The 13053-nt window shown below is 42.7% G+C and overlaps 1 protein-coding gene across 2 annotated transcripts in view; it reads right to left on the bottom strand.

Annotated features, from left to right (window-relative positions):
• Positions 1 to 1701, bottom strand: part of Mtmr14 (myotubularin related protein 14) — a 47378-nt gene extending 45677 nt beyond the window's left edge. For both annotated transcript variants that reach the window (XM_076841239.1, XM_076841238.1), the window contains exons 1-2: positions 1425 to 1701; positions 44 to 192 (exon numbers count right to left, since the gene is read on the bottom strand). In XM_076841239.1, the coding sequence (XP_076697354.1) occupies positions 44 to 192; positions 1425 to 1583 (308 nt within the window). In that variant the 5' untranslated portion in view covers positions 1584 to 1701. The remainder of the gene's footprint in view (positions 1 to 43; positions 193 to 1424) is intronic.
• Between the last annotated feature and the right edge of the window lie 11352 nt (positions 1702 to 13053).

Here is a 13053-nt window from a genome sequence, read left to right on the forward strand (position 1 = left end):
CCAGGACCTCCCAACAAGCATACTATGGTCACATGATGCTCACGTGTCTTTCTCCTTCTCAGAACTCTCATACTCCAGGAACACGATGTGCCGGGGATAGTGACCACAGATATCCCCATTCACATTTGGAATCACGCTGAAACAGTAGTCTCGGCCAAACAGCTCCAGACATCTCTTCTCAATGCGCTCAACCTGCACAGAGGAGACTTAAGCATGAAAAATATTCTGGTGTTCTCTGGGTCATATTTATGTGGTCCATTACTTGGAGAGGTCACTGAGAATGACATGTGCCTCTGTGATTATTATTATTATTCAATGCTGTGAAGAGACATCATGATGCTAGCTCACAGACCCTACATGTTCATTAACCCACATAGCATACTTCAGGAAGGACCCTAAACCCATTGACATTGCATGTAAAAACTGTGCGTGTTCAGCATTTGGGGGGCAGGATCACAACTTTCATTAGCTTCAAATGAAATGACAACACATAAAATATATCTTTCTCAAGATTACAAAACCTGTCATTAACCCATCACCTACCCTTGGTGACAGATTATTCCCTCTTCTCCAGCTTCAGACTAGTACCTTGAAGCTCTAGTCCTTGTAATCAGTAAGAACTTCAAGTCAGTGTCTAATAACACACCATTTCCTTATAAAAATAGAAGGCACAGCTCCCCCTAAGGCTGTTCACTTTGTTCACAGTTCAAGAAAGGTCCATTGGGGAGAAAAAACATAAGTCTATACATCTCAAGAAGTTTACAAGTGATCAGAAGGCCTGGAGCGGCATCAAGCCCAGGTGCAGTGGAAGGTCTGAGGGAAATCCCAAGGGGGAAAAAAAAGAGAGGAACTGAGACCTTCTTTTGATAAAGGAACAGAGAGGGAGTGTGGGTTGTCTTCCTGCTCTATAGGGGAAGGAAAGGGATGGGCCTAAGTCATGCTGAGACCTTATAAGGAGGCAACTCAGCAGTCCATCTCTTGGCAGTCCATCTCTTGGCTCGGTTCTGCCCTTTCATTCTGACCTCTGACCTGGAGGAATCCTCTCCCTATTTTTACTTAGATGTGGTGGTTTTGCCCTGAACCACCCCTATCCCCCAGGCACCAGAAGCAGGATAATAACATTCCTTAGTTCTCTCTAACCTTTGCTCCAGGTCCCTCAGCTCTGACCCTTGACCTCCAAACCCCTAGTCTCAAACTAAAAAGACCGTCTTCCTCTGCTCATTCGGATTCTAGTTTCTCCTTTTTTTTCATTTTTAAGCCCGCCCCTTACTCTCCGGGTCCAGACCCAGGAGAAGTTCCCTCTCTACCCTCTTCCTCAGCAGACAAGTCTCACTTCTACTTTCCTGTGCCCTCGGACCTCAGTCTTTCCTTTCTAACTTCCCAAGACAGGGGTGTGCTCCAGTTCTCCGTGCCTCAGTGCTCACCTTAGAGCCGCTCGTCCCGCTGCCGTCCTTGGCCCGGTACTGAGTCCGGGAGAACTCTTCTAGCAGCTCCCCGAGCCCCGGCTCCTGAGGCGGTGGGTTGCCTGAAGAGGCTGAGGACCCTGCCGAGGCGGCGGCGGCGGCGGCCCGAGCGCCAGCCATGGTCCAGCCTCACGTCCCCTCAATGCGCCTCAGCCTGGCCCATGGCACCTGGCGGCACCGACTGCTACTCTGGAACCTCGCGAACCGCCTCAGCCGCCGCCTTCTTCTTCCACTTCCGGCCCCGCCCCACTCCGCCGGATGTTTACTCTGGTCCTGGCCAATCAGAACCCGGCACTCGCGCCTTACCCACGACTACCGGCCCACCCGTGACGCGGAGCGATCCAAGTGGTCTCCGGGAGGGGGCCGCAGCCACTCGCAGCTGCTGGGGCTCCGCCCCACGGGGTTTCCCCCGGGGAAGCCGGGCTGAACCATCAGGACTGCGGCGGGAGGGGGTAGTGCGGGAACTAGTAGGAAGAAACCAGTAGAAAGCGGAGAAAAGTGGAATGAACCATTATAGAGAGAAGGGAAGGCACCAAATTAGCCTCGGCAACCATAATAGCAGTAGTAACTAATATCAAAACTGCATTTCAAAAAGCACTTTTCTGCCTCTGCGCTTCACAACGTCTCTATGAGCATAGTGCACTATGTGGCCAACCATATTTTATAAAGAAACCCTATTTTGTGGAGGAATCAAGAAGGTATGAAAAGCGCTGTATTTTTTTTTCTCTAATGGAATATTTCAAATATTCAGAAAAGGGGAGACAGTAATATACTGGAACTTCATGTATCCACCACAGTGCTCAACAATAAATGGCAAATGCCAGTCTCTCCTAATTAATGAATTCTTCCCTGTCAAGGGATTATTCCCCCCTCTTTTTTTTTTTTTTTGGTGGGGGGAGGGGGTACTGGGGATTGAACCCAGGGGAGCTCTACTGTCTGTAATCGTGGTCCACTTTATGCTTTGAATGAAATCCTTGCTTCTCTGCCACTGCAATTTATTTTTAAAATGGACATATTTCTTTCTCTTCCTCTCTCCCTAATCTCTCCCATCCTTAATCTCTGGGGAAACTCGTTTGCCTTTCTTCCCCCATTCTAGGCATATTTAGCTATCCTTGAGTACAGGTCCACTATCAGACTTTAGGGATGATACCAGAAGATCTCTGAAAGGACTGCCTCCCAAATTAACAAGTGAATTACAACTCCAACAGAGAACTAGTGGAATTTAGCCTTTGAATCACCTCTTTAAAAGCCCCCTCCCTGTTCCTGCTGATGGGCAGAATCACAGCCTTTGGGACAGGAGTCCCTGTTGTTTCTTCTTTGCTGGCAAAGCAATAACCCTTTCCCCTTTTTCTCAAAACCATGTCCTTATTATTGGATTGCCGTTAGGGACAAGGACAAGCTTTCGGCAACACTACCGCTGAGTTTTGTCTCCAGCCCTTTTTATATTTAATTTTGAGACTGAGTCTTGCTAAATCGCTGAGGCTGGTCTCCAAACTGTGAGCCTCCTGTCTTAGCCTCCCGAGTTGCTAGGATTACAGGCAATGTTCCTCTGTGCCTGGTTCTTCCATGAACTGACAAACTAAATGAATCAGTCTATCCCAAGACACACAAAAGTAAAATAAGCAAAAACAAGTAAAAGGAATATATGAAAATATAGGCAAAATAGATAAAAAGAAAATTCCTCGAGCACAGAGCACTGGTAAGGACCCAAACACTATCCACAGTGAAATTATCCAAAAATGGTCAGAACCAAAATGGTCCATTCAAAGTGACACTTGAATGGGTCTGCATTGCCACCAGCCGTCAGCAATGAAGTAAAGGATTTGTTTTATTCATTCAGGAAGGATGTTGATCAACTAATGCTTTTGCAAAATAACTGTCCCCAGAGTGGCATCTTAGTGAGTATGAAGGAACTGGAATTTATGGTTCCAGAAAGTTTATTCACTCAACTTCTAGGTGTCAGTTTTTGGAGGGAAAGTTCCAGGAAATCAACTATTGCACACAGTTTTCCTGTGGCTATCAGTCAACCGATTATCAAGTGAAACTGTCAGCTGCCAATTGGCTCAAAGCTTGTTTTACCAGAGAAAATTCAATATGGAGTTAGTGCTGTCAAAACATAGTCCCATTAATCATAATTAAAACACCAGTCTTTCTCAGATTCACAAGAGGCATAACAAGGCAAAACATGAATCATACCTGTCCACTGTCACTCACTACACATTCCCCAACTAGATAATCACTATCCTGACTTCTAATAGTGTATATTGTTGGTAAAGATGGCGCCCAGAGCGCCCAGGACACACTGAATGGCGCCCGAACCATCACCTCCAATCCCCATGAATGGCGCGAACTTTGAATGGAGCACCTCCAATCCCTGAAGTGGCGCGAACTCTTGGCCAATGAAGAAGTAACAGCCCACTCTCCCTGCTCCTCCTCATCCTGCATTGAGCTCATAAATATCAACACCCTATTCTCGGGTCCTCTCTCTCTCCATCCCCTTCTCTTCTGCGACTGGCCACTACAGTCCCGCTAATAAAATCTCGGAAAGGTAAACTTTAGTCAAATGATATCATAATATGTACCCTATTTTATAGAGAGTTCTTATGTAAAAATATTTGTTAGTTGTACATGCACACAATTCATTCATTCATTCATTCATTTATATAAGGTGCTAAGGATTGAACTCAGTGCCCCACATGGGCTAGGCAAGCACTCTACCATTGAGCTACAACCCCAGCTCAATGGTTTTGTGTTTGGTTATTTTCCTTCAACATAATGTTCTTAAGATTAGTCTATTTTTTCCATGTAATGGTAGTTGTTCATTCTCAGTGTTATGCCATTGAATAAAAAAATGACAATTTTTTTTTGTTTGTTTAATTGCTGATGGACGTTTATATAGTTTATATGTTTTGGGCTAATAAATATAGTTCTGTGGGGCCCAGCACGGTGGTGCAAGTCTGTCATCTTAGCGGCTTGGGAGGCTGAGATAGAAGGATCACAAGTTCAAAGCCACCCTCAGCAATGGTGGTGAGGCACTAAGCAACTCAGTGAGACCCTGTCTCTAAATGAAATACAAAATAAGGCTGGAGATGTGGGTCAGTGGTTGAGTGCCCCTGAGTTCAAACGATGTACCCAAAACAAAAAAAAAGTTATCTAGGGCTGGGTTGTGTGGCTCAGTGGTAGAATGTACAGCTGTCATTCAAGAGGATCTACATTTGAAACCCAGCATTGCACAAAATAAATAAAATGAATGCAGCCCGGAACATGGCACACACCTGTAGTCCCAGCTACTTGGGAGGCATGAGGATAGCATGAGCCCAGGAGTTGGAGGGCAGCCTGTGTAACTTAGCATGATTCTGTCTCAAAATAATAATAATAATAATGCTCTGTGATGATGGGCAAAAGGTGCGACTTATGCTGTCCAGGGGGATAAATAAAGAATGTCCACAGGCTTCTGTCCTAGTCAATGCTTTATTCACTCAAATCACTCAATATAATTTCACTCTATAGGTTCTTAATCAAGAAAACGACAATCCTTAATGCTGGGCACTGCAATAGACATAATCAATTCACAGCAAACAATTCTAGATTAATTCTAAGTTCTGCAAACATATTTAATCATGAAAGGCTCATGACAGACATTCCCTCTGTTTGCTAAGTTCAAGTGTCAGATCAAAAGTCTCAAGTCTTATGCTTTAAGTCCAGCAGATGCACACTTACTCAGACCGCCATGATCAGGTCAGGAACCCAGGCAAGCCTCTCCTGGGGTGGAGCTGAAGGCTGGCTGAGAAGGCAGTCATAGGGAGAAATCCACTTCTCACCAGAGTCAAGAGGCTGCTGTAGAGTTTGAGGACAAAAGAACAATACAGAGGTTTAGGCAGATGAGAAGAGTTGGGATGTTAATCCAGGTCCTCATCAGGCTCCCAGGCTTGGGTGCATCAGTGTCAGCTGGCTGAATGTCTGTTCATTTGCTCCATTATTTATAGCAAATTTTGGAGCTTTTGACGCCCCTTTCAATCCTTATCAGCTGCCAGCAGGTCTCTTAGTGATGTCATTTACCCTGGGATTAAAACATCTGGTCTGGTGGTCCCCACCCTGATCTTTTTGCCTTTCCCTCTGGGTGGGTGCCTTTCCCTCTTATCTGGCAAGGACAGCCTGCCAGAGACTTCACTCTGAGTTTGTCAGGGTGGGGAGAAGTGACTTGTTTGTACCTGAGGGCCATACTGGAGGGCTCTGTTAGGTGTGCCTGGTGAGACTACAGGTTTCAAACTGGAGTTTTAAAATGGATTTGCATAGGCTCAGCCTAAGGCCATCCGTACATGATCTTATGAGTTATTTTATAGATAGTTTTGCTAAGCCTAAGCCTACATAGACATTTCTCTTAGGTATCTACCAAGGAGTGGAATTGATGGATTTGATGGCTAATGTGTGTATAAGTTTTTCAGAGTTTTCCCCAGAGGTTGTGTTCATTTCTAGTCCCACATGCTTGCATCTTGCCACCATGTGGTAATTTTCATTTTAGCAGCTCTGGTAAGAATGTAGTGGTTATCTTATTGGGCTTATAAAACACTAACTTTATTTATTTTTAATTTTAGATACCTCCTAAAAAATTTAGAGACCTGCCTCAGGCTCTCCAGCAGCTGGGATCACAGACTCATGGGACTATATCCAGCCCAAAAAAAAAAAAAATCAACTTTACTAAAGTACAGAGTATGTATGATAAAATACACCCACTCTACTGGTACATGTTGAGAAGTGTTGCCAAATTATAAAATCGCCACCACAATCAGGATATTGAACACTTGTTATCACCTCCCATAAAGTTCCTTTGAATCTCCTTGCAGCCAACCCCTCTGATCCCCATCCCCAGGCAACCACTGATTTGCTTTCTGTCCCCAGACTCTCCTATAAATGGAATCATACAATGTGTACTCTTCTGCATCTGGCTTCTCTCAGCATAGTTAATTTTGGTTTTAATTTGCATGTCTCTGATTAATGAAGTTGATCACCTTTTCCACATTTACTGCTGATGTAAATATACTCCTTTGAGTAGCACTTTATCATCTTTTGCTCAATTTTCTATTTGGGTTATCTGTAATTTTTTTTTCTTCCTTTTTAGTTGTAGTTGGACACTATATCTTTATTTTATTTATTTATTTTTATATGGTGCTGAGGATCAAACCCAGTGCCTCATATAAGCGAGGCAAGCACTCTGCCACTGAGCCACAATCCCAGCCCTATCTGTATTTTCTTTTTTTGATTTATTTTAATTTTTTTGTCATACATGACAGCAGAATGTATTTTGACATATAATACATACATGGAATGTACATACATCAATCATATTGTCTATTCTATTCTGCTGCCCTTCCTATCCCCCCTACTCTTCCCCTCCTCTCCCATCCTTTCTCTCTATCCAATCTAATGTGACACAGTTTTTTTTTTTCTTTTTCTCATTACAACATCATATATGTATTCTGTATAACAATGAGGTTCTCCTCCCATCTTCCGTGCAACTCCCCTTCTCCCTCTTTTTCCCTCCCACCTCTCTTCCCTATTTAGTGGTAATCTTCTTCTCATGCTCTTCCTCCCTATCCCATTTTGAGTCACCCCCCTTATATCAGAGAAGACATTCGGCATTTGTTTTTTAGGGATTGGCTAACTTCACTTAGCATAATCTGCTCTACTGCCATCCATTTGCCTGCAAATGCCATGGTCTTGTTATTTTTTAGTGCTGAGTAATATTCCATTGTGTATAAATGCCACATTTTTTAATCCATTCATCTATTGAAAGGCATCTAGGTTGGTTCCACATTCCAGCTATTGTAAACTGTGCTGCTATAAACATTGATGTGGCTGTGACCCTGTAGGATGTTCTTTTTAGGTCTTCTGGGTATAGTCCGAGAAGGGGAATAGCTAGGTCAAATGGTGGTTCCATTCCCAGCTTTCCAAGGAATCTCCATACTGCTTTCCAAATTGGCTGCACCAATTTGCAGTCCCACCAGCAATGTATGAGTGTACCTTTTTCCCCCAATCCTTGACAGCACTTATTGTTGTTTGACTTCATAATGGCTGCCATTATTATTGGAGTGAGATGGTATCTTAGAGTAGTTTTAATTTGCATTTCTCTTTGCTAAAGATGGTGAGCATTTTGGTTGATTGTATATCCTCTTCTGAGAAGTTTCTGTTCAAGTCCTTGGCCCATTTGTTGATTGGGTTATTTGCTTTTTTGTTGTTTAACTTTTTGAGTTCTTTGTATACTCTAGAAATTAGAGCTCTATCTGATGTTTGAGGGGTAAAAATTTGTTCCCAGTATGTAGGCTCCCTATTCACCTCCCATATTATTTCTCTTGCTGAGAAAAAACTTTTTAGTTTGAATTCGTCCCATTTGTTGATTCTTGGTTTTAACTCTTGTGCTATAGGTGTCTTATTAAGAAATTTGGGGCCTGCCCCCACGTGATGTATTTTCTTATTGACTTGTAGATGACATTTGGATATTCTGGTTATGAATTCCTTTTTGAAATTTAGGTATTGCAAATATCATTTCTCATTCTCTCATTTCTTATTCTCTGGCTTGCCTTTTTACTAGGGAACCTTTCCATAATGAAGAAAAGCCCCCCACCCATATTAGGTAAGGAAATCAGAGGCCTTTACCTCTGAGCTGTATCCTCAGACCTTTTTTATTTGTTGGTTTGTTTATTTTCAGACAGTCTCGCTAAATTGCTGAGGCTGGCTTTGAACTTGCCATCCTCCTGCCTCAGGCTCCCAAGTAGGTTAATTATAGGTATGAGCCACTATACCCAGCTAAGAACTCTTTTGTTATTGTTGTTCTTGTTGTTTTGTAGTTGTAGATGGACAGACTGCCTTTATTTTATTTGTTTACTTTTATGTGGTACTGAGGATCAACCCAGTGCCTCACATATGCTAGGTAAGTGCTCTGCCACTGAGCTACAGCCCCAGCCCCTGAGAACTCTGTTTTAAGGAGGGAGTGACAATAGCCAAGAAGGCTGTCCACAAACCTAAGCACCAGAGCTGGCACCCATCCAGTCGGATGTATTGGTGCACACCTGTAATCCCAGCTACTTGGGCTGAGGCAGAACAATCACAAGTTGGAGGTCAGCCTTAGCAACCTAGCAAGTCTCTGTTTCAAAATTAAAAATAAAAAGGACTGAGGATATAGCTCAGTGGTAAAATGCCCCTGGGTTCAATTCCTAGGATTGCAATCATCATCATCATCATCATCATCATCAATGTAAATATAAATTTAAAAATTTTAGAATCCAGACAAGATCTAAATGTTGCATTGGATATGTCTCTTAACTCTTTTATTCTATGATTCTCCCACTGTTTTTCTTCTCTCTCTTTCTAGCTTTTTTTTTTTTTTCCTTTTTATCCTTATTTGTTGAAGAAACAGAATCATTTCTCCCCAGGATTTGGCACTTTCTACCTGTGACTTTTGTATCCCACATTGTCATCTTGTTTTTCTATCCCCTGTAAAGTCTATCAAGCAGATATTAGCCCTAGAGTAGAATACATTCAGGTTTAAGATCTGTGCAGCAGAATTTCATAGGTGGTGCTGTGTGATTCCTAGTGCATCATTTTCTGATTTTGATAAAATTGACCACAGGGCCAAGCAGGATGGTACATGCCTGTAATTCCAGTAACTGGGGAGGCTGAGGCAGGAGGATTGCAAGTTGGAGGTGGGGTGGGGTGATCCACAGCAAAAAAGATTGCTCACAGGCTTCAAAAGTCCTCAATCTGATCCAGCCATGGATAAAGTTCTTTATTAGCATGGTGCTGACAACATAAAAATCAAATTGGCTGCAGAATGGTCAAAATAGAGGCTTATAGATTTTACTGACTGGGTCAAATGCCACACAGAAATCACATTAGAAACTGAATCTAGCTGGGCACGGTGGCGCATGCCTGTAATCTTAGTGGCTTGGGAGGCTGAGGCAGGAAGATTGTGAGTTCAAAGCCAGCCTCAGCAAAAGTGAGGTGCTAGCAACTCAGTGAGACCCTGTCTCTAAATAAAATACAAAATAGGGCTAGGGATGTGACTCAGTGGTCGAGTGCCGCTGAGTTCAATCCCCGATACCATAAGGTACTATAAACAAAAAAAAAAAAAAAAAGAAAGAAAGAAATTGAATCTGCCAAAAGGAACAGCTTTCCAGAATCTAACAGTACTGTGGGAGGTTTTAGAAAGACTAGATTGACCAGTTTGCCTTGTGACCTGGAAATTCCAATGGATTTGCAAAATTTATGACCACACTGGTTTCTGTCAGTTTCGACCACTGGATATCAGACCTCATTCTTACTTATCTCCACCAAAGAATGCTCAAGTTCATTACTCAGTTTTCTTTTCTTTTTTCCTTCTTTTCCTTTCCTTTCCTTCCTTTCCTTTTCCACTAAGCCAAATCCCAAGTCTTTTTTAGTTTTTTTTTTTTATTATTTAATTTTTGAGACAGGGTCTGGCTAAGTTGCCCAGGCTGGCCTCAAACTTGTGATCCTCCTGTCTCAGCCTCCTGAGTCACTGGGATTACAGGCATGGGCCACTGAGCCTGGGTAGTTTTGTTGTTGAAAGAGAAAATTATATCCTGGGCTTATCATGTTAAATTAAAATTATGGGAGGCCAAAATAGGACTAAGCTTCTACACTGGGCCCCAACAGACCAGATTAAAAATCAAAATGGAGGGCTGGGGATGTAGCTTAGTGGTGGAGCCTTTATCCAGCATGTACGAGATCCCTGGGTTCAATTCCCAGTAATGAGGGGGGAAAAGAAAAGAAAAGAAAATGAAGTCGGGCTAGGGCTGTGGCTCAGTGATAGCACACTTGCCTGGCACATGTGAGACACTAGGTTCGATTATCAGCACCACATGTAAATAAATAAAATAAAGGTCTATCAACAACTAAAAAAAAATTAAAGAAAAAAGAAAATGAAATCACTCATGCTAAGTCACCCAGCTGAAAATAAGTCAAATTTCCCAAATAGGCCTGTTTTAATTCATAAAGAAGTTTCCTTTGCCTTAATCCTTACATAAAAGAACTCCCGATCTGATATTAACCAATTAGTTATTTTTCTGTTGTTCTGTCCCTACAGTCCTGCAGTGACTCGGGAGACTGAGGCAGGAGGATTGCAAGTTCAAGGCCAGCCTCAGCAACTTAGTGAGGCCCTAAGCAACTTAGTGACACCCTGTCTCAAAATAAAACAAAAAGATTGGGGATGTAGCTCAGTGATAAAGCATCCCTGGGTTCAACCCCTGCTACCAAAAAAAAAAAAAAAAAAAAAGTTGCAAAATGTTCTGCAGTTACCATGTGCAAGTCTGAGGAATACAGCACTAATCTGTGAGAACTTCTGGAACCATGAAGTGCAATATGGAGAACAGAGCGACACTGAACACCTGACACAACTGGGGAACAAATGCTTCATTGTGCCAGAGTCTGTCACATTTCATGCCATCCGAGGGAAGGGATTTGACAAATTAATTGACTTGTCTTTTCTCTTTTCCAAGTGATCTGCCACTCAACAGCATCTGTCTTGCATATCAGCAGTGGAAGGACCTGCTGAAAAATCACTTGAGTGTGATATCATTGTTTCTTTGGAAATGTGGAAGAGCACGTTCCTGAAGCCTAAACGGGTTTAGTCATAAATGGACCTTTATAGGGTTATGGGTGGAACGGTGCCAACACAGAGTGGCCAGATCCCAAATGACACGTGCGATTTTACAAAAACTTCATGCATGTGCTTGTGATATTTGGAACCCTCTAGAGTTGAACCAGGATCAAGGGGATGCTTTCTAGAAGGAAGGAGGACTCCAGTCTAGTATAGAGGAACAGCAGTGTTGAGGCCACAACCTCAGATCTGGGGCCTAAGGAGACCAAAGGAACAGAAGTCAATGCTCCAGGTAAACCCTCAAAGACTGGCAGACAATATTTAAACCTGCTAGGATTTGAATACCTGCTAGGATTTTGTTTTTTGCCTTCCAAACACAAAATACTATGTCACTTTATAAAGAAAAGAGATTTTTTTGTTTTGTTTTTGTTTTGTGTTTTGGCTCATCTTCTGGTCCAAGGTCAAGGGCCTACATCTGGTGATGGCCTTCTTGCTGGAATAGTTCCAAGGTGGCTCAGACTATCCTCATCTCACATGGCAAGAAAGAAGATGAGGGGCTGGGGTTGTGGCTCAGTGGTAGAGTGCTTGCCTAGCACGTGTCTCAGCACCACATAAAAAATAAATAAAATAAAGGTATTGTGTCCAATTACAACAAAAAAATAAATATTTTTTAAAAAAGAAGATGAGTGAGTGTGTGTGTGTGTGTGTGTGTGTGTGTGTGTGTGTGTGTGTGTGTCTTCTGGTCCCTTTTCTTTTTTAATTTTATTTTTATTTATTTTTTTAGTTGTCAGTGGACCATTATTATTTATTTATATGTGGTGCTGAGAATCGAATCCAGTGCCTCACACATGCTCTTCTTCTTTTTCTTCTCCTCTTTTGGTACTGGGGACTAAACACCCAGAGGCATTTTATCACTGAGCTATATCCCCAGTCCTTTTTATTTATTTCTTCTTTTCTGAGACAGGATCTCACCAAGTTGCTAAGGCTGGCCTTGAACTTGTGATCCTCCAGCCTCAGCCTCCTGAATCACTGGGATTACAGGCAGCAACACCGCACTGGTTTCCTCCTCCTCTTCCTCCTTTCTCTTTCCTCCTTTCTTCTCCTTCTTCCTTTTTCATTTTGTAGTTGTAGATGGAAAACATGCCTTTATTTTATTTGTTTTATTTTTTTATGTGGGACAAAGGATTGAACCCAGTGCCTCACATGTGCTAGGCAGGCCACTGAGCTACAGCCCCGGCCCTTCCTTTTTATAAAGCCACCAATATTCAATATGGGACCTACATGCTGATGATTTTGTCTAATTCTAATCAGCATCCAAATCCTCTCTCTAAATGGAACGGGCCAATTGTTTCCACTCTCTCTCTCTCTCTTTATTCTTATTTGGTGCTGAGGGGATCAAATCCAGTGCCTCACACATGCAAGACAAGTGCTTTACCACTGAGCTATAGCCCCAGCCTGTTTCTACTCTCTTTATACCTCAAGATGTTGGGATTAAATTTCAACACATAAACCTTTAGAGGACACATTCAAACCATATCCAAACCATAGCATCATCCAAAGGCTCATGTCCTGGAGATTTGGTTTCCAGTGTGGCAATATTAAGAGGTGGTGGAACCTTTAAAAGCCAGAGACTAGTAGTGAAAGATGGTTAACCATTGGGGGCTATAATATAGTGTGTGTGTGTGCGCGCGCGCGCACGCGCGTGTATATGTGTCTTTCTTTCTCTTTCTCTCTTTCTCTCACCTGTACTGGTGACTGAACCCAGGGGCACTTTACCAATGGGCTACACCCCCAACCATTTTAATATTTTGAGACGGGGTCTGGTTAGGTGGCTCTTGCTGGCCTTGAACTCCTAATCTTTCTGTCTCAGGCTCCCTAGTTGCTGGGATTACAGACTATTCCATCATGCCCAGCTTAATGTAGTTCTTGCAGGAGCTCAGTTAGTTCCCATGAATGTGGATTGTTACTAAAAGAACA

The sequence above is a fragment of the Callospermophilus lateralis genome, chromosome 20, assembly GCF_048772815.1.
Source record: "Callospermophilus lateralis isolate mCalLat2 chromosome 20, mCalLat2.hap1, whole genome shotgun sequence".
Classification (NCBI taxonomy): Eukaryota; Metazoa; Chordata; class Mammalia; order Rodentia; family Sciuridae; genus Callospermophilus; species Callospermophilus lateralis.